General features: G+C 39.2%; 1 protein-coding gene across 1 annotated transcript in view; it reads right to left on the bottom strand.

The window, feature by feature from the left end:
• CPXM2 (carboxypeptidase X (M14 family), member 2) overlaps positions 1–22,747 on the bottom strand; it is a gene marked incomplete at both ends in the record, with an annotated part of 43,531 nt that overhangs the window by 16,423 nt on the left and 4,361 nt on the right. The window contains 3 exons of the mRNA XM_010019536.1: positions 5,484–5,634; positions 6,157–6,241; positions 20,350–20,489. Coding sequence (XP_010017838.1) covers positions 5,484–5,634; positions 6,157–6,241; positions 20,350–20,489 — 376 coding nt within the window. The remainder of the gene's footprint in view (positions 1–5,483; positions 5,635–6,156; positions 6,242–20,349; positions 20,490–22,747) is intronic.

Consider the following 22,747-nt stretch of genomic DNA (forward strand, 5'->3'; position numbering starts at 1 on the left):
TCCTGCTGCAGCAGAAAAATTAAAAGCTAAAATGTAGAGCCTTGTGCACAGATGGTTAGGTCCACTTTGGCAAAAATTATTTTCTTTAATAAAACAGAGAATACGAGATTAAGAAACTCAAACCACAGAAGAATTAGAAGTGAAATACATTCATTTATTCACAGCACTAACTCGGACAGTCTCTCTTTCTTCCCAGGAGAAGAGATCCTGCAAAACTGTGGCACTGCCATTTATACAGGGGAATATATTAGTTTTGTTCTATAACTAATCTATCTTTACATTGCCACTAGAGATAATTAAGTTTGCAGGTAAAGTTACCTTGTTACCTTCACACATCTATTCTTTGTAAATACAGGGAAGTGTCTAGGAAGCTCTAAAATGCCGAACCACTTCCAGCATGAGAGGTCTGGGGACTGGCCACAGAAGTACCAGAGAGGAATGACTGCTCATCAGTTTGACATATAGAAGGGGTTTTCTGTTATATTACAGCTCTACACAGCACTTCAAGAGTTGGAGCCCTGATGCTTCCAGTGAGTTTCCAGTTATTGTTGAAACAACAGAGAGTGTTGGTTGTTTTTTACCTCCTTTAGTTCTCAGTGTTCTCTAAACCAGCACTGGAAAGTTGTGACATGAGCACTGCAATGACCTGAAGATGAAATCAACACTCACAAAAAAAATATTGTCAAAATTCTCTCATTTACTAATTAAAACTTGCATCCATTCCGCACGATTTGTTCATATGCTTTGTTCTTGCAGAAGTCCTGCAGTAAGTTGTATGATGTCACACCGATGGAGCTTACAAGCTCAGAAGTGGCACTCATATGGTGCTCCTAGTGTACAGGATAATGAAGTCAATTCAAGTGATTTATATAAAAGAATATACTAGTCTAAATCCTTCAGACTGCCCTAAAAATCTCACCATGCCATTTTGCAAATGACTGATTTTTTCATTTGTGTTTAATACAAGTAAATTTGACTGGTCTTCACAAAACTGAACATGTCATAGGCAGCACACATGAAAAAATCCTGAAAAAATCTGCTGTCAGACTCTCAGATGATTGTAAGGTTTTTTGCACATGATCTATTTTGTGGCAGTCATGAGCATTAACATCACACATTAAACCAGCAGTGAAATGATACTCTTCAACCATACATGGAATATTTCTATATATGTTAATGTATAGTCAAATACCAAACAACTAATTCCAGTTAAGCATAAAGAATGATGATAATGGGTAAGAGGAAACCCAAAATCTTAGCCTGCAGCAGTTGTTTCTTCAATTTTTCTGCCAACATTAGATCTAATGATTTCCTACAGTTTGATTCTTATAATAGCTATAATTCATTTTGCAATTAGGTGATCTGTAAAAGATCCTTCCAACCCAAACCATTCTGATTCCTCACAATGGTACACACCTCATTTTACAAATAATATATGAAAAAAAACCTTCTAATGAAACCCATTGCATTGCTGGGCGATGTTACACATTTGTCTTGGTATGTATAGAGAAACATAATACATTGACCTTTCCCAGGAGAATTATTGAATATGGTCACATTGAATATGGTCTCATAAACTCCCCCACAGTATTAAATTGCCAAAGATTAGGTTTTAATTGCTGGGGGATGTTACACATTTGTCTTGGTATGTATAAACATAATACATTGACCTTTCCCAGGAGAATTATTGAATATGGTCACATTGAATATGGTCTCATAAACTCCCCCACAGTATTAAATTGCCAAAGATTAGGTTTTAGCTTCGCAATGATGAAAGCAGAACACAAGTTCAGACTGTCACTCTGAGCACAAATTTACTCTTACTAGTTCTTCACTGAATTTATGCAAAATCACTTATAATGAAAGATACTTGCAGAAAGTAGTAGTTTTATACAAGTTGAGCACAGTTCTAGACTTAAGCACATAGCCTGGCAATAAGAGACAGCAAGGAAAATACAACCAAAGGGTGCATCTGCTGCAATACACTGTACTCCATTACAGAGTAGAGTTCATTTTTTATCATGGGTTGAAAGTGATGGCATAATCATGATACCAATGATAGCTTTCCATATAAGAATTATTAAAAATTAAATCTAATAAAAAATTTATTCCATTAAAATAATTGCCCATTGCCTTGAATACTCTACAGTATAAATAAATGCATGAAGATCTCAGCTAATTTTCTCTCTCTTATCTCTGGGTACTTTTGATCATATGCAGTTTCTTTTTGATTTTCCTTAGGTTCAAGAAAGAAGAGGCACGGAAAGTACATCCATCCCTTTGAGGCAACTGCAAAAGATTGTGTGTATCAGTCTACATCTGTGTAAATACCAACATTTTGGGAAGCTGGAGAGGGAATTAAATGATGGTGCTTTTGTCTTCCTATTCCCCAGTGAGGAACGGCAGCTCTGATCCTCTGCTATAGGTATCATTTTCTGGCATCTTTCCTCCACAGCTAAATGTTTTTCCCTTGGTGAAACAGCAAATCATTTCTCTTGCCTGAAAGACAGCGCTGACACAGTTGGATAACACAGCTTTTTTTGTATAGCTCCTGTAACAGCCTAGAAAAAGTTTGTTTGTCAAGACTTGCCTACAATAGCCCAAAAATTCGTGTTGTGAGTAATATATAAGCATTTCACTGATTAAAGTTATAATCATCTTATATAATACAGATTATCTCATCAGTAAATTCTCCGCTCCAGTTATCTAAATAGTATTTTCTCATGATTTGTCCAACTCTTAGTACACCTTGTATAGGCAGCAGGTTTTATTCACAGACCACAGGAATGGGTCTTAGCTGTCTTTTACTATTTCCATCACATTCCGTCAAAGCTAACAAGCTTTCCTAGAATATTAATACCTTATTGAGGTTTCTTCTTTATCTGGTATTCCTTTCTTATACTCCCATGTGAGCCTATACGATGGAAAGCTGATCTATAGTACAGTCCGAATGCAAATTACTTCATTTATTCAGGGATTAACAAATATATAAACATTACCAGTTTAAAACACAAAAATTTCAGTCGTGAAAAATTACTTACTTTCCTTCTACCCCCTTTTTTCTTGGGGTATTTCCTTACACCCCATATCTGCCTGTGCATTGTCATTGTCTCAGGACACGGTGTGTGGGAGCTCTAACAAACTGTTGCTCCTGACAACTTGATTTCTTGTATGTTCACACTCAGAGTGCAAATATAACCAAATCCACAGCAGGTATTCGAGGAAACTGAGCATCACACAACTTCTTTCATAGGTCTTTGGAAAGGACAGAGGTGTTTGAATTGTCAGAGCTCCACCTCCTGATTTGAATGAATTTAGGAGACTTGCTCAGTTTTATAGAGGAAAACCTCTTTTAGAAAAGAACCCTTCCTTTCTAGCCACACTGGCAATACAGCGTGTTTGAGCAGCACTGTCACACCAGTCAGTTATCTAACTTGGAAAAAATAAGGTGACATCAATAAAGGGTGAGGAATCCAGCTACAGGGAACTACAAAACATGCCCTACAGGAAGAAAACATGCATGGAAAGGCCTCTGCAACCTGAGGAACAGCTTTGCTCTGAGACCCTTATGTACGATGGATAAAGTGAGCTAGGAGAAAGAAACATCAGTTCTTTCTGAGCTAAAAGGATGGGTCAGCAGCTTATCAAAACCTGTTAGTTCTTTCAGTCCAATCACACTTTGAATAAACACAGCCCATTCCCAACCCATTTCTCAGTGAATGATTCTGGTATTTTCTTTCAGGGATAAACTGAATCAATCACTGCAGGGAATTAACTCTACAAATGAATACCAAGAAAAAGCAATGATGCTGTTTCCATGTTAATCCCAGACCTGCAATAAGCAGGAATAGCTCTCACTGCAAGGGTGCTGGAAATGTAGGTATGTTCTTACCCCGATAGGAGCTTCACCCACTGATACAGCCCTGTGAAGCTGAAAGGTGACAAATGCTAACACTGCAAAGCAGAATTTGACCTTCTATGTGTGTATGTCCAAATAAGAATCCAGTGTAAATAACTGCTGCATTAATAAAAGTCACCTTTCCAAATATCAATGTTTTTTCTCTTTCCTCTTTAAGTACCTATGCTCTTACTTCAGCCTCATACCCTGTGCCATAGGGTGGATCCTCTGTAAACCAGCACAGGAATTTGGGATAGATCACTACTCTCTGACAGCCCACTGGTCTTTTCAAGAGAGATGGGGCTCTGGATCTGACCCTTCAAGGTAAAAGCTACAATGGAAAACAAGAAAGCCACAGAGTTGAAGTTTTCTAAACCCATGGTTGGAAGAAATCAGAATCCTACTGAAAACATGAATATTCACATACACAGGACACCCTGGTCACTGCCATTCAACCCCAGGATGTATTTGTTACCTACAGAAAACCAGTTGTCTAAGTGCTGCTAACTTTCACTGCTTCATAGTAATACACCTACAGACTAAGTTTCATGACAATACTTGCCTCATACTTCCCCTTGACAGAGAATTATCCCTTCTGTGCCCCAGACTGGTTTAGTTTCATGAGTATCTAAACATCTAAAGCACAAAAATCAGGCTACCTCTTCTTGGCCTGTGAAGACCCTCCATTGAGAGTGGAATTGGAGGCAGCAAGTCTCTGCACAGCAGCAGGACCAGATAAAGCAGTGATGATAGGCTCTGGAAAGGCAGTTCTCTTTCTAGCTCTAGTATTTCTGAAAATACTATTCGCAGCCCACGGCAAAAAAGAACCCAAACAGACAGAGAGCTATCCCCAGAGTGCAGGAATTTAAGATCAAAGAAAGAAAAAAACAAAGCAGATGAGAGATGTGGAATGAGTAATGGGCAACTAAGAAAAGATTTGAACAAGTGCTAAACAACAGGTCACGTTTTTTCCAGTCTTTACCAAGGACAGGAACATTTACCTTCACATGTGATTTACCAGGCATCATTCTGGATTTGATAACACCTGAAATTTGACAGAAATTCTTTACATCCTCAATTCCCCTCCTTTCCCTCTAACAAGATAAGCACTAGTTCAGTTACAAGATTTGCCTTGAAATTAATTTAGGCAAGTCCTATGGCCTGTACAATGAAATAGTAGTGATAATAATAATAATCATACTGCATAATATAGTGCTTTTTTCTTGCCCAAGAAGCTCGAGACGTCTGCAAGCGACTGTCCTGATACATAATCCTATTGCGTCCCCAGTACACACACACACTCAGTAAGATTAATTGCACTGCACTTCAGCCCAAACAACACACAAAATCTTGTTAGATCATCCATGCAATACTGTTTTATTAATAAAGCCACTTATAGATACTGTGTGATTGTATTTGAAGATTTATTGTGATACTGTCCATGTATCTGAACGGGTATTTTTGTTTCTTTTTGCATACCTGTACTTACATGTATTGTATGAAAAGAAAAGATATCCAAAGGAAATAAAATTTCTGAGTCTTGCTACAGGCAGCCACATCAACATCAGTTGAAAAAGATTCTTACCTGGCAAAGGACACCCTAAGATTTCCAGTCTCATACAGATGCTACCTTCTTGGAACCAGGACCGCGGGTTTATACGGATATAACGTGCAACCAGTGGCACCGGCAACATATTGAGAACTGGGATCTCTTTTTCACTGTTTCCTTCAAATATCTATTCAGGCCAAACACATGAAAATGGCAAGATCAGCTCTTCAAAAATTCTTTTAGCACTTCGGGTAATAGAAACAAATAAAGTCAGCCGGTACCAGCCCCATGATCATGGTAGGTCAGGCCAGAACTGCTCTCCAAAGAGCACAATCCCCACCCCACACCCCTCAGAGAGGGGGATTCCACACCCTCTCTCTGGCAGTAGACATCTTATGGGTGTGAGATATCCTCAGGGGTCATCAGACTGAATGTACACCCTTGCATGGGCCATGCAACAAGAAACGTATCACACCATAGGCCAGACAACTGCCAGGGCGACATTCGCATCCATAGGCAGACCCACGCAGGTTTGCCATACAGGGTATTCTGGGTTCTGCTATGTGATTTGCTCTTAAAAATAGGGGGATGACCGAGATATGTTGCCTTGCAGTCCTGCACTGACTAATCTGGCCAATCAAAACTCCATGTGGACAGCCCCACTTTCCCACCTCTGCCCTTCATAAAACTTCTGTTTTGTGATACTCACCACATCTCCAGATTCATTTCTGACAGCAGTCCATGCATGACTGTCATTGCTCACCAATACTCTGTAAGAGGTCACCCAGTTACTCCTTGAAAAAGACAAAGAGTAACTAAGTTATTTTTTTTTACAACTTAGAATGACTGCAAGTTGTGTTTAATGTAATAAAGCTTGTAAGACTGCTGACAATGTAAATCCCATGTGGCAAAGTCATGTCAACACTCGGCTCAAAAAGTGACATGTGAATCTAGATTCAACAGCTCATTAAAGCAGCCTAGCACATAGAAGCAAATAAACAGCAAGATAATATTCTGGGGTTCCAGGAGGTTAGGGTTTACTGCTCTCCTTTCTTTTTATATGCAGAATTTGGGATAAATGGCTTCTTGAGAACAGATGCACCCAGTGTTCAGAAATCTTACCTTTTCAGCTACAGAACACTTATATTTCTTCTGGTATTATTGAAGAGGATGGAAAAATGTAATAAATCCTCTAGGAAGAAAAGCCTGTGAATTTCAACCAGAAAAATTTCCATTTCTTCCAATACAGGAATGACTGAAGCCTGCAGTCGTTCCCGTATTTATTAGAAACAGGTAGGAACAGAGAGACAATTCTGTCTTTGCACAGCAGAGTCCAATTGATCACAGCACTAATGCACTGCTACAATACCTGCATTAATCTTCAGTTGGCTGATCTTTCCAGTGGCCTGTTACCTGATTTACAGAAAAATACCCTCTAACTTAAAAAAGCAAGATCTTCATTTGTACTTAAGTTGTGCCTTGGTTTTGTTCCTTCAGCGAAAGAAGAGCAGGAGGAGAAGTAAAATGCTGTTTCCTATATTCTGTGCAGAGTTAAAGCTGTGTAGCTTTTATACTTTCGGTGTGGTCCCTGTGGTAAGGTGTATACAGCTATAAGGAAGGAAATGCCCTGACTCTCCTGTCGTATGGCCTGAGAAGTAATATATTCTTTTTTCCCTAGCACCTTCCTGGTTTCAACAGGCAGAGACTTGGAGGAGAACTGTGGCTTGGAGGTGTGTTTGTACTATAAAATCAGTCCAGGATGATTACATTCTGTATTCATATATATAAACTGATTGCACATTACCAGCAGTCCTCTAGAGCAGTCATTCCTGAACACATGTTCTCAGCTTAGCTACAAAGATTGCTGGGAGAGAAACCAGGATAAGGAAAGTTTTTAGGACTAGAAAGAAGAATAAGGGCTATTTGGGCAGATATGGGAGAAGCATCAGAGATCAAGGAGTACCTGGAAAGACAGACACTTAAGCATAACTTCCCCTTGTAGTGCACCCATACAAACACAACTTTCTTTGCTTTTTGATCTTTTAAAATCAACAAATAACACCTGCAAACTACCTATGAACACACAACATTGACTCCACTGCACTTATATTGAAAGGGACAAATTAGCCTTTACAGGTTCACTGAGAGAATCAGGCTTCTGGTGCAGACCAAGAAAAGAGCAGGGGTAGAACAAGAGCAAATTCATCAGCCACAAGATCAGCACAATTTCACTCAGCTTTATCTTGTACAAAATAGTGACCTTCAGATGATGCCAAAGTCAATGCATGGCAGCAGAAAAATTACAACTTTACTCAGAAAATGAAATAGCAGAATGAAAGCTAAAGTGGTGTCACACAGAAGATTCAAACTGATGTCCAAATGGCACCTAAACCCAAGATTAGGTGTCTAGTAGGATTTAGAAAAGCACTTCTGTATGTAAATATATAATACTCCCCAAAGTCAAAGAGGAGATAACTTGGGGTTTTCAAAAAAAGTCTGAACAAACCCAGTTCTGTTTCACACACTAAACCAGCCCTTTGTAAATCTTTCACCAGCCTTCTTTAAGGAATAGATTTTGCCATTCATGTTAGTTTGCATGGAAAAATCTTGACTATTGCCAAGCAGACTAAACTTATTATCATAGGAAAAGATGAATACAACCTATGGCTTGTGATGGACACATTACTTCAACGTTTGTTAAATAACTGCAACAAGTTAGCAGCACCCCGAAAATACTGACTGCCTGTCTGGCGCTAGAAGATCTGGGGAAGGAGATTAACCAGGGATCTGTGGGGTGGCATGCTGGCATCTCAGGTCTGTAAAACGATGTACAACAAAATAGTGAAATCAGTGTGTTATATAGGTTTCTACTAATTCTTGTGAAGAATTTAACTATTTTCCTTCAACTTCTTTATGATCATAAGTTGAAGGAAGGAGGATATACTTCTAGCAAACATGAAAATTAGGAATTTCGGAAGTGGCCAACATTAAAACCTCCAGGAAGAGGAAAAATATATTTTTCTGATTGGAAACAAACCAAACAACAACAACAACAAAACCCAAAAAAAACCAAACAAAACCAAAAAACCCACCAAAAAAAACCCAAAACAAACAAACAAAAAGAAACCCCACCAAAAAAAAAGAAAAATCCCAACCCAAAAACCAAACCAACAACAAACCAGAAAACGTTCAATTTCAAAAGCAAATCTCATGGGTTTGAATGGTGGTGGTAATGTACATATTCAATGCACATAAAATGGTGTTGGGGATTTTTTGTTTTAGTTCTTTTAGTGTTTTTTTTATTATTATTATAATATTCTTGGCCATTTTTCAAAATCAGATTAAATGGCAATGTCACAAGCCAAATAACATCATTGCTTCTGAAGCATTTCAGAACCCTTACCACTTCAGTTGCACAGATAAGATCAGGACATCAAACAACACATTCATTACACCTAGAAGAAGAATTCAAACAGAATATCACATTCACAAAACCAAGACAACAGTGGACGTTCTTCATAACTGAGAATTTTGTAAGAAAATCATGGGTTTTGATTGAAGAAAAATGGGAATCGCAGTTTTTAAAAGAATCAGCTCATTTTACTTGAGTTGCTGTTGCACTGATATTTTCAAGATAGGACTTTTATTTACAGCATTTTTATTTTCTCATTCCTTACAGTTACAAAGGTTCAAACTTCTCCCAAATGTGAACGCATACTTGTCAGCTGTACACATTTTCCATCTTGAGTGACAACGTGCTTTTTAGAGGATGTCTGCCAATTAAGATATAAATTACACTACATCCATTCTTTTACATTTGCAGTATAGAAGGACTACAGAGGGCCATGGGACAAGATAAATCAGTGTAATGTATTAGATCACACACCACATCCTGTTAAGTGTGCTTGCCTATAAGGATTAAGCATCCACTTTGTATTTGGTGAGATGCAGAATAAAACCACCATGGGTGACCGGATCCTTCTCCCACTGGCACCAAATGCAAAACTACCTGTAGGGGCTTAAATTCTTCCCCCTTTTTTCCAACATCATAAGAAAAACAGTTTCTGCAAATATTAAGAAGGCTGCTGTAAATTCAGATTTACCTCAGAAAGGGCATCTTCTGCTTTAAAGTCATGTTCCCCATGGCGGGGAAGGGGAATTCTACGTGTGTTCATGTGTTCAGAGTACCTGGAAAACTAGCAGAAGCTAAGGTACAGAGCTTCTGACCAGGCAGCTGAGTATCTTTAAGTCCCAGATACTTCTACAGATACAGACCAGCAGAATAGCATTCAACATGCTAAATCTTCTCAAAAGCTGCAGATTTTCTACACATGTGCAGCAAAGAAAGTCTGATGCCTCTAGGGAGCAGATGGATGTTTTGCACATGTTCTAATCAACAGCCAGTCTGTTTACAGTAAGCACAGCGCTTCCTGGGATTGAAGAGCTTAATATCTACATGGTGCTCTGTTTATTCATGTAGACACAGAAATCTAAAGGTTTTGGGGAAATCCATCACAGAAACATCATAGCTAAAGCAAAGTCTTGTGCTAGAAGTAGTATTGGGGAATGTCATCTGTGTTATCTGACAACAAGTTGATCCATCTCACTGCGTTTGGGACTTGCAGACATTAATTTCTGCAGCATGTAATATCAAACCTTTTTGGGGTCCATCAGCACTGGACAATGAAGCTATCTAGGGAAAGCTGAAAGAAAGCTATAAAGCTTTCAGTACTTCGGATGTCCCTACAATTGTTTTTGAGAAGAACTTTTAAATTCACTCTATAAAAATCTCCCTGGACTTACTATTATATTTCTCAGACAAAATACAGGTATTTGTTGGTTTTATAAAGTCAAGGAGACACCATTCAGGGGAAGTCCTATGCCAACATTTGGAGAAGAACGTGTTAATTGTCAAGCTCCTCCTTGGCAGGAAGCTAGGCAGTACAGAAGTTATTGCATGACAATACCTTCAGAAGTGTTTCAGGTTACCTCTAGTTCATCATGCTCTAGCACAAAGTGCTACTTCGTGACTGCCTCATTTATTTCATTACTGCTAGAAAAGGATCATGAGACAGAGATTTGGCAGAAACCATTTGGGTTCAGGTGCTTCCCATTAATAATCCTTTTTAAAACACATGACAGCCTTATCTCCTCAGCAGAAACCCATCTGAAAAATCTCAGTATCTATTGCCAACATTAATCAAGTCATTTCACAGAGAGTAGAAGCAAAAATCAAAATGGGATTCAAAATCACTATACTGTGGTTGATTTTTTTATTAACTAGTTGGTTTTTATCTGTAATGTGTTAGCTTTAGACAAGGCTTATTTAAACATCTTTGATTTTAAATTCAGTTTTTAGAGACTCATGGAAACATCCAGCATGTCCACTCCCACCCAGAAAAAGACAAACTGAGGGATTAACTGACTTGTCCAGGGACAGAGAGGAAACCTGAATCAAAGCAAAGAATTAAAAGCAGATCTCCCACTGCCTTAGCAGTTTCTTGTCTAGAGAATCAGCTTTTCCTTATCTAACCACAGCCTCAGGCTACTGCGCATAGGGAATGAGTGCACCAGAACAAAACATTTTCCTGCCTTGCCTTCCACTACAAGCAAGTACAACTTGCTTACTTTTCTTTATGTGTATTAGACACCTAGAAGAATCCCAGCTCAGCACAGCACCCAGCAAGTGTTAAATGAGAAGCAGTGGAGGGATGCCAGGCTTTTGACTGCCCAGCTTCCAGCAGGTGAGTACATCAGCTGAGACTTATGACTATTTGGGCTTGGTTTTATATTGTTTGAACTGTGCTTGCTGCATGTAATACTTTAAGGCCAAGCTTCTCAATTATGGAAAGCTGAACAAGCAACAAGTGAAGTAAATCTGTTACTCTTATCCTAGTCTCTAAGGATGCTTCTCCACATCACTAAAACTGCACATGGTTTGAGATAAAAAAGGAAGGTTGGCAGGTGCTGGTCAGCAGAAGCTCAAGGCCACAGTGGAAGAGATGTTGGGGATGAGACTAGCAAACACCAGCAGAGTTCATGTTAGCATCATCTGCAATGGACCTGGCTTCAGCTGACCATCTTTGCTGTTATGACGGTCTCACCTCTCTGCATTACAAAACTCTAAAATTAATAGAAAACTGAACCAGAAAGGCACATAGATGTGTATCCACCAATAATAAATAAATCAACAAGCCAAAATACTTGAAATAGCAGAATCTCTATACCAAAAAAATAATGCTAGGCAAACCTTAGTTTAAACTGTATTCATGCAACAGAACCAGCTTGCTGGCAATTAAATGGCTTTCTGCTTGAAAAGTAATTTGTAGTCTCATGCAATTAAATGTAAAGCCATTAATATTAATATTCTATAATAATATTTATGCTGATAAAATTTTAAATTACCCATTGCCAAGCAGTTTCAAAAGGAAGTCAAATCAAAACCTGCTCAGGCTCACCACGGCAGCCCAGCATGCTTTACAAACTAATGAAATAACTATGATTGAAGAGCTGGAGCTTGACCAGCGAAGGTAATTTTTTTAAATAGTTGAAATTTTGAAGGTTTAATTTTTAAAATTTCTTCTAGCTGACTTAAATTCATATACTGCTGTGAAATTAGGCCCTGCAGAGGCTTACGGAATAAAGCTGAGGGCTAGAATTTCACTTGCTCAGAATGAATTCAGCAATGATTTTCATAACGCTGTTCTCAGAGAGGAGGAGTTGGGGTTGCAAATGTGTTTCCCACCTGATGGCTGTCACTTACAGCTAGGATTTTACAAGATTTAATCTCTTTCTGATCTTCCTAGAAAATTCAGTGCCAGATGTGGGTATTTCCTTTTGCTGTTGTACAGTCAGATAGTAACACCTGAAGAGAAGATGTCGGATCTTCTGTGTGGGGTCAAAGACATCCTCTGCCCCAAAGATTTCGTGGTCTTAGTACCTGTCTCTCTTTGCAAAGAGACCTGCATGTATTTGAAGGTATTCCTACACCAGAGATTCCCCTTTCATATCTTCTGTATCTGCTAAACACAACCAAGCTGCGATTCCTTTTCCTATAAGCTTCATTCTGTGACGTTTTTAATTTCCTATTCTTTTTTGTGCCTATTACACCTTTGTAAATCAGTCATGTGCCTGAGGTGAAAAATCTCAGCTATGCAGGTACTGCCTCACCACATCCTTTTGTCTCCTTCCCATGAATATTAAAGTAATGGAAAATGAAAAGCTCTGACAGTAAGCAGCAAATACTGCCGTTTGTGTGCACAGCCATGAGCATATTAAAGTAATACTGAAGGGGCTCACATCTACCAGAAGCACACAAAGGTGGCCAAGTATCGGTGGGTGCATGCAGAAAGGATGAAGAGCACAGGTGGAGGGGAAAGAAGCAGCTATCTGATGTCCCCCAGGGTAACCATTCTCATTTCAACAAGTCATAATGCACATGCAAAAGTATACAGATCAAGGGTGCTATTACAAGTGCGAGTAGATGCCTGTATTCATTTGATGTATCCTTTTCCTAAAGCCTTTGTATCATTTGCTTTCAAACTGCCCATTGTAGGCCCTTCCAAGGAGGTTAAAAAGCTTTGCTTCCTCTTCTGAGCATCCCCTGTGAGCCTCACTTTGCAAAGCAGGTTCTCTCCACACAACACCTCCCTTAGAAAGGTTGAACCAGATGATTCTTGAGGTCCCTTCCAACCTCATACTCTAAGATTTCATCATTATAGCAATAGGACAAGGGTTCAAACTGAAACAGGGGAAGTTCAGATTAGATATAAGGAACAAGTTCTTTGCTCTGAGGCTGGGGAGGCACTGCACAGGTTGCCCAGAGAAGTGGTAAATGCTCCATCCTTGGCAGTGCTCAAGGTTGGACAGAGCCTTGGGCAACTCTGCCCCTGTCAGGAGGTTGGAACTAGATGATCTTAAGGTCCTTTTCAACCCAAACCATTCTATGATTCAAACCTGCTCCCTCCTGGTGCTTCACCATGAGTCACTGAGTCTTTGGTGTAAGAGTCATAACTGGAGCAAGAGCACTGTGACAAATCATACCTACAGCAGAACATCAGTTTTGACATTTTTGTCAATCTTGTGAAAATATAAATATATTTCTGAGTGTGCTGTCAGAACTCCACCTACGTGGGATCAGCTGAGCTGGTCACAAGCCCAGCTCCTCATTGGTGACTGTTCATCAGCAGTGAGAAATGCTGTACCAAAGTCCTGCACAGAGTACAAGAACCAAGGCGGAAGATGAACATGGCACAGGGATTGAAATTAAGCAAATAAATGGAGAGCACTGAAGGCTGAAGCTGCCAAAGGCTACCTCTCAGAGCTTCAACAACTGAAAGCCCATGAGATGACTCCACCATTTTAATGGAAAATATAACTTAAGAAAGCCAATCATAAACACTAGTATAATATGTAACTAGTGACATTAATATATCAGGGGAGCTTTTTCTACATGGAATTTGAGTTGGTTTACAACTCACATCAATATACTTGATATGATTTCAGTGGATTTGGAACAATTCACTCTATGAGAGGCTGACTTCAGGGAAGCTGTAATAACCTCCGCAGTCCTGTCATCCAGTCAGGGCAAATAACAGTTTGCTCTGATTTAATGCACCATAACAATTCCAGTCTGTACACAGCAGCTGCTTATTTTATTATGTAATTTGGATAAAACATAGAGACATTTTCATTGGATTTGCTGAAGTTTCATCAGGGCGTGTTTTTACAGCCTCTGCATGAGGATGGGAGGTACTGTTTTGAAGGTCAACATCATGTGCCTCTGTTGTCCTTGTGAGCTGGACAGGATTTATTCTACAGCTTATTCTACTATGGTTCCAAAGCAGCATTGCACTGCTGTTGTATTTTGCCCTTCATGTATACAGTGCAAAATTCTTCTTAGGTGTCTGTAGAAATAAATACCTATGAGCAACCACTACAATGAAAGGATTATCACTGCTATTTATACTCATATTATTGGAATATTGAAGATGCTGATGTGATTAGCACTTTATGAGGCCAATCTTACTACTGAGATCATGACCTTAATACCATGAACAGGTGAAAAACTGGGAAGGAAGCGAGGATTTTCACCCTCTTGCAAGCAAGGAAGTTTACCACCTTGCAATCATCACATACAGATTGTCCATAAAAGCAAATCTCAGCTCATGCAGAACTGCCAATGAGTACAGCTATAAATTAAAATTTGGGGCAACACATTCATTTTGTGACTAAAGAACTGTACTTCTTTCTGTCCTGTACCACCAAAATTAGAAGTAAACTGCACTGACCTAAATGCGGCCTCACCTATATCTGTGGAAGGTACCCAGCTTCCTCCAGAGCTACAATACACTAAGGACATGTTTCCAAAAGGGATTCTGGGAGATCATGAAGGGCTACACTGCACAAAGAGAAGGATAAGTATGAAAGTGTACAATAAGGAAAAGTTTGCAAGTTTATTCCCCTATTCATTTACAAATAAATTGTCTTTAACAGAAGTAGAATCAGACAAAAAAAAATCCACATGTGCTCGATATTCATTATTGACTATTCCTACAGAGTAGCACAAGAAAATCAAACAAGTGACACAGTAGGAAGCGTGTAATTGTGTCTACACAGCTTCTACTTAAAACTTTGCTTCAACAGCAATGAGCAAAAGTCACAAGTTTAAAAATGTGTCGGTTTAGAAGCAATGTGTAAGTCATTGTAATTATTCCTTCCAGCCAGCAACACCATTGATGTGTTGTCTCCTCCAACTAACTAACCTTTAAAGTGCTCTTGCACACAGACCAACCTCTACGTAAATCAGACTTAAAAATTACCACATCCCCCCTTTTTTCCCTTCTTAAAGACAACTCTCCAACCCTGGAAGTGTTCAAGGCCAGGTTGGACACAGGGGCTTGGAGCAACTGGCCTAATGGAACATATCCCTGCCCATAGCAGGGGTTGAAACTAGATGATATTAAGTTCCTTTCCAACCGTAACCATTCTATGAGTCTATGATTCCATAATCTTGCATAAAAGTAAAAAATGAAATTCAATATTTTCATGTTGCTGAAAAATCTTCAGAATTTTCTTTTGGAATTTGAGCATTCTGCAAAATTATTTCATCCATGCTTTTGCTTGTTGTTTTCATTTTGTTATTTCATGACATGCAGCGATAGTGCATAATTTAACCTGCTTGAAACGTTAATTTTAAGAAAATGCATCAGTATAAATACATTTTACTCAAAATACTGCATCTTCTTCAAAAAATCAAAACATCCTCTGCATTGAAACTGTCTACAGCTTTATATCAGTCTGTACCATAATATATTTAGATATGTGGGTTTTCTCTTGATACAAAAGGTGGTGTTAAATTACCAAAAGATAGTTTGGGTTGTGGGAAACATGTTTCCTATGTGTCTTAGATTCTTGCCAAACTGCTAAGAGTGATTAATATCTTTTCCCTCTGTCAAGGGAGTGCATATTTTAAACTATCACATCATTGCTTTAAATATATGGCACAATTCCATGGTGATGCTTCCAGTGTCCCACTCAACACCCTTGAGCAGTTGTTTAAAGATACTTGGTTCATAAAACTGAAAGATGTACTGGCAGCAATATAAAGAGTTGCATACAGCATTTCTCCCCAAAATATTCATCCATAAACCCTCCTGCAGCCCAGCTATGGCACGATCCACCTCTCAGAGGAGGGTGTCACATACCTTTCTAAAAGGTCATCATTCACACAACTTTCTCTAGCTGGAGAAGGCAAACAAAACAGCTCTGCAAAATGATGCCACTGATACCTATCTATCAACTACGTAGTTAAACAGTGTAGTAACTGCCAAGAGACAACAGCCTCCAGATGTTCTCAGTTCATACAAAGCAACTGATATTCTGCCCACTTTCAAGGTGTTAGCTTTTATTCATGTCAACAAACACTTGTGGCACTCCCAAGGTCTGGATATCTTCAGTGTAGAAATCAGAAGTTCTGGTTCTTGCAGCTGGGCCCCACTTTAAATGTGAAATTTAAAGCCTGCAATTTGCCATTTACAATGGGAAAAGAGTGCTTTTCCATGATTTCAGGTGTCCCAAGAAGGACTAAAGTACCTTAACAGCAACAGGCCTTGAGCCCACGTGCGTTCTTTGACTGGTAAAAAGAAGGACTCCTCAAATTCAGCAGGTTGTGTTCAAAGCCTGACTTTGCTTGTTACAGGAGGAAGAAAAAGAAAGCAGAAAGATCTGATTCCACATGACTATTATGGAATTCACAGCCAGGCAGCTTGAGCACAAAATTTGACTCAGAAGTGCTTTTCCTTAAAAAGGAAATGATTAAATAATTCAAGTATTCGTTACTAACCAAGTGTGGTTTCTTTCTTTCTCTAGTCTGGTCATCTGTGCTTCCAAATAGTCATTTCTGCACCTTGGCCTCTTCCTCCTCAAGGGTCTCATGCCTCAAGCCCAGGAGCCCTGCACTGTCAGGCAAAGCCACAGCCCACAAGGGAAGACAGACAAGAAACAGCAACTTTCCCAGTGAAATTAGGAGAGAAATATCCAAAGTGAAGCTGTTCCTGTCAGAACAAAGTAACAACCCCACACATTTGTGTGTTGTTTGCATTGTGTCAAGTGTAATCTTCAACACTTGTCAGTGCTGCTATAAAGGAACAAAGGGTTGCTTCCACTACCAGTATACTAGGTCTGGCTATAGCTTCAGACATACAAGCAGAATCAAAGGCCAGCCTGCTAATAACTCAAATGCTGCAACCCTGCAGTGAGGGGCAAAGTTATTTGATGCAGGATTCAGCAGGGTCTCTTTTTCTGCCCTCCCTATGCTCATTTTACATGTCCTCATTAAGTCAAAAGAAGGAAGCTAAAGGGACCAAGACAGGCTTAAATCTGATCTGGGCAGAAGTTCAGAGAGGACTTTCAGTTAAGTAAATTTTCCCACTTTGTTGAAGATTCTTATTCAACAAAAAGAGAGGCAAAAAAAGGTTGCTTTTTTGGTTCTTTATCACTACCACATAATAGCATTGGTGAACTCTGCATACATCTTACTGTCTTTTTATGTTTAATATAATAGTGGGAAAGTCTCCAAGGCTTAAATAAAAATCTTACCTTGGCTCTCAAGCTTGGCAGGCTTTTGCTTCTAATACAACACAGATCAGAGGGATGGCTTTTTGGCACTCCTACCTGAAATAGCTTGTTCTCCAACATATATTAGTTATGAAAGCTCTATATTATTGTCACAATTTCATCAAGTTGGGAAAGTGCCTCAGGTACAAACTTCCTGTACAAACTTTCATATCCTAAACAGTTCTTTTTGATACCACCAATGTCAGTAGCTATGTATAAGAGAAGGATAACATATCTCCTTTGCTTTTAATGCCCATTATAACAAAACAGTCTCAAAAGAACCTGCCACACCAATAAAAGTCCGACCAAGGTGTTTATGCTGGTCTGGCTTGTAGAGCCAATTCACTGCATGCAAGCCCTGTGACTACAGTCACAGCCTCCCGAGTTTCCCACAAGCACCAAAATATCCACCAATGTCTCTGAACCCCAGCCTAAGGCAGATTCTGCTCCAGGCTCAGGGTCCCTACTGTTGTTTGGATTCAGTTTTGTTTTGCATAGCTCTCCTCCACATCAGGATTTCATGAGCTTTTTCCTTTCCTGACTGCTTGAGGAATTGGGGTAGGAAGTCATAATGAGAAGATCATCTTTCAGATGCAACACCACGATGAATTCAGAAAGCAGCATCTGCCATCTTCCTGGGTGCTCAGACTCTGGAAACCCTAGGACATCACTCTTAGCCCAGATGAGGGTTGCGTACATCAACCTAAACTCTTCCTAAAGCATGAACATCTACTTTGAGGAGTACCAACTTGCTTTTAGAAATATCCAAGTAGTTACACATGCAGAAACAGAGAACACAAACACCACACTGGTTTTATCTGTTCAGTTTGATGAGTAAGAGAGAAAATGAGGTGGACTCAAGGAAAGCCAGTTACAGAGCCAAGGCTGTATCAAGAGACAGAAAGTAGGATGGAGGCCATCACATGCTGACAAGAAGAGCCACCTCCTCAACGGTTCATTGTGTGCAAGCTGGAGGTACAGAACGAGGACACCCTTTCCTGGGAATATTTCTCCCCACATCTCTGGCCCTTTTATAGGGCAGGTCTTGGTCTTACAAGATGTATTTTCCAGGAGACATTAGCCTGGTCCACAGTGAAGCTGATCCACTTGAAACCATCTTTGCTTCTATGAGGTAACAATGTGCCTGTTTCTCCACATATCTGAGTAAGAACCCAGGAGGAGCCTGGACCTCCTCTCCTAGCACCAACCCTGCTCTTACTGCAGACCTTTAGGGCTCTGCCCAACAGCTCTTTGTGGGGGACAAGGGCAAAAGCAAGACTCAGTAATTTAAAAACCAAACAAACTAAAGATGACTGCAAATGCCAACTATAAATAGAGCATCAGGTCCTGCTGTAAACTCACAGTAGAGCTGAACTAAAAATAGCAATATGACAAGATGAAGCCGTGCAGCACTGGTGTTGAGGAACAGCAATGTCAAGAGTTTGAATATAGAAAAGAATAAGACTTTTCTACAGTAATTATCTACCTAACACAGAACAATGTGGAATAAATATAGAAATTTTATTGCAAAAAAGCATCCTACTCCCACAGCAGTGCTTAAAGAAATGAAAAACCCCAGAAAATTAAACAGTAGAAAGAAAAAGAGACTACCTTTTTTCTTAGATATACTGGTATTTTTCTGGATTGTCTTTTGTTTTATGGCACATTCATTTTCTTAAGGGAGAGATCTGACTAGAATGCATCTAAGGCTGTGCATCTCCTGCATACTTGGTTCAAAGGTGTAGCAGCACAAGTGGGATTATTTGCTCACATAATGCAGTGAGACTCCACAAGAAATTAAGAGACTGAACAAACACTGTAAAGATCAGGGGAAAAAATAAACCATTGCCTTCAGTTCCTGTTTATTCACACTGATTGCTATATTCCTCATAGACAATTCTCACCTCATTCACACTGGCTGTGTTATAGAGGGATCTGTGCACCTGTACTCAGAAGCTGGTCCCAAAAGGGTGAATGCACACAAGCCTGTGCACAGCAATTATTTCCTAGTGCCATATACTCATTCTGCAACACAAATGAAAACCAGAAAGGTCACAAATAGTTTCAGTGTTGGAAGTGGGCAGCACTATCAGAACAAAGCTGAGTTCCTGGGCTAAGTGTGCCTGGATTGCCTCCTCGGACCAATGCAGCAAGGCAGCTGCCTTATTCATGGCAAGCATTTCTTCCTAAAAGCTTTTTAGGAAGCTGGCTTGAACTGCATGGAGTCTTGCTTGCATCCATAAACGCAGCACAACATAACTGGTACCAAACACTGCAGTACTGGTCCACACTTGCTGCGGGGTTTTGGTTATATTATCTACTTTTTAGAACAAAAACAATTCATCTATAAAATCTGGCAACAGCTCATTTTAAAATCACATTGCTTTGCAGTTTTACCAATTATTTGGCAAGTGCCTATACATTAGGAAATCTCAAAGATAACTGGTTATTCTAAATATCTGACAAACCTAGTATCTAAACTAAGCAATTTAAATACTGGGAAAGAATTAGGACCTTTAAAATAAGCAAATTTGACAAGGTGAGTATGAAGACACAATCTGAGGGAGTCATGTTGATTCCTTTGCCAGATGTAGGTAATGCCTATAGAACATGTATTTTATGCCGTATATAATCATATAATCACTTTGCCTTTTACTGTTTCCCCATGCAATTATTTGATGTCACACAGCATTTCCATTCTTTCTTTTTTCCTTGAAGAAATAAAATACAGTACAGCATGGACACAAGCTCAGAATCTTGTGGAGAAAAGTAAGCATGTACTTACGACCAGAGAGAGTTTCTCCCTTGTGTGATGACTCCAGTGAATTTTGTTAGCCTTCGAGCATCTACTTCAATCCACTGATATGGGTCATTTCTTCCTGCACACCAAGCACCATCATAAAAATCATTTTCGTTAACACCTGCCTGAAAAGAAGGGAAAACTGTCTTTATACATCAGAAGCAAGAAACCAAAGGTCTTTCATGGGAAAAAGAAAAGAACACATGAAGTCTTCACTCATTCCGCTTACTCCTCTGGCACCAGTTTAGGACTCCTGAGACGGTCATTCTCACCAAAATATTTCCTTACTCAAAAGCAGGGAGGGAAATTCTGCAAAGTCCCCTTAAAAACTAAGGACCATTACATATAAATTTAAGTTAGGGTTAGAAAGCATAAACAGGGCTTCGGTTCACTCTACCTGCCTGTGGCCTGACAGAGCCTTTATCCAGAAGAAATGATCCACATGGCCTTCGCTGTTACCAAAGTCCTAAAAAACCAGCTCCAACCCATGTAAATAATGGTCAGTGCTGGAGCAACGTTATTTCCCTTGGCAAAGGAGAGGGTAGGGCATATGGAAATAGTAATACTCTTTCTCACCAATTTTTAGTCCCAGAATTATTAATTTTCATCATAAGGGTGTCAAAGATTCAAACTTCAGGAATTCCCGGCTGTACTCAACTTGTGTACCAATCTTTATCCCAATTTACTGTGGCAAACACAGCACAAAATGCCCTCTCAATATTTTCAGAGAAATAGCTGCAAGATATTTTGAGTAAGTTGTATTCCAAATCCATCTGAAATATCATTTAAAGAAACATAGCACCTGAAGTCTTTAGATATTTATCTTATTACTAAAGCCCAGGAAATGTCTGGCACCAAACAGCTATTGCCATAGAGAGCAGAGAAGCTTTTCCATATGGTTCTCTGAGGTTACATGTAGCTTTATGATAATTCATTTTTGTTGAATGTGGCTTTATCGTTGCCATCCATATGCTTCCAAGAAAAGATATCCTTAAATATTTCCCAAATATAAATTAAGAATCTGGAAAACTTTGTTATATTAGAGATATATTTTAAAGCTCTGGAATACAGCTACTGTCTATTCAGTGGTAAATTTTCAGCTGGTCCATATGTATAAGTAAAACATGAATGAAGTACCCAAGAGCACATCAGTCAACTAAATTTCCTGAATTATCCCTGAGCTTCCCTCTGAGCAGTATTAGCAGGTATTACAGTCATGGCTGGGTTACAATGGCAGAGATTTGACATTTTTAATGGCCATTTCCATCAACATGGGCATTGTGTGGGTCTATCTCAAAGAGAAGATACATTGTGAAGAGAGATTAACAACTGCGAATCTGGTGGCATCTGAAGGAAATGCTGCAAAACAGACACAGATTCAACTCCTAAAACTTCTTATTTTCTCAGGTACTCAAATCTGAGTGAGGGCAGCTTAAAAATGACTTGTTTTCCTAAATTCCAGAATTATATTAAGCCACCTATTTCTATGCATTAACACTATATTTTAAAGTGAAGTTTGCATAAGAGTTGAAGATAAAGGGAAAAACTCTATTAACAATGGAAGATAAATTTTTCAAGAACTGGACAATGGGAAAACATGAGAATATAACTATTATCACTAACCTGAGTAATAACCTTTTTCAAGAAAAGGTTTCAATGCATTTTAAAAATCAGATGAAATTTGAAGTAGCCATCGGGTTTAAAACCAGTGCTTGCCATGAAGCATTAAGACCTGCAGAGCACCTTGAACCAGTATCATGCTTATCCCTTTCCCAGTCATGAAATTCCACCAATTTCTCTAGACCAAGTACCTGTATCTCTCATTGCTTCAGCTGGGATCCTTGGTCCTCATTCAGTCTGAGGCTATTTCCCATTGGTGTGATGCTCATCAGGATGTAAACCTCTCCTCCACATTACTGTGAGAGGAGGGAAACAGAGGAGAGGAAAAAAAGCTTATATGGAACCCCCCCTCAACCCTAATTTGATACTCAAATCTCTATGGTTTCAACTGGACTCAGAGAAAGTTAAGCATATGACTAAATCGCATATCAAACATGGGGAGTCTAAAGGACATGTTTAGAGTTATGCACAGCTTAAAATAATATGGCCTTAAAAAGTGGCAAAGAGAACATTAAAGAAAAAAAGAAGAAACCATGCTGCTACTTGTTCCTGATCTTATTTCTTGATATCAGCCTCTCTGAAGCTAAAAGACTATTTTTACTAAGTAAAAAGAAGCAGGTGTCTGGGTATAACTAGCATAAAGCACTACGTGAAAAAGAAGAGTTTAATCAATGAGATGTTCTTATCAGAAATATTTCTGAAGAAAAAGAATGCAAAGATATTTATGTTAAAAATTCCCTTTTCAAGCTTCAAGTCTGTATTT

This window comes from Nestor notabilis, unplaced genomic scaffold (assembly GCF_000696875.1).
Source record: "Nestor notabilis isolate BGI_N333 unplaced genomic scaffold, ASM69687v1 scaffold13538, whole genome shotgun sequence".
Taxonomy (NCBI): Eukaryota; Metazoa; Chordata; class Aves; order Psittaciformes; family Psittacidae; genus Nestor; species Nestor notabilis.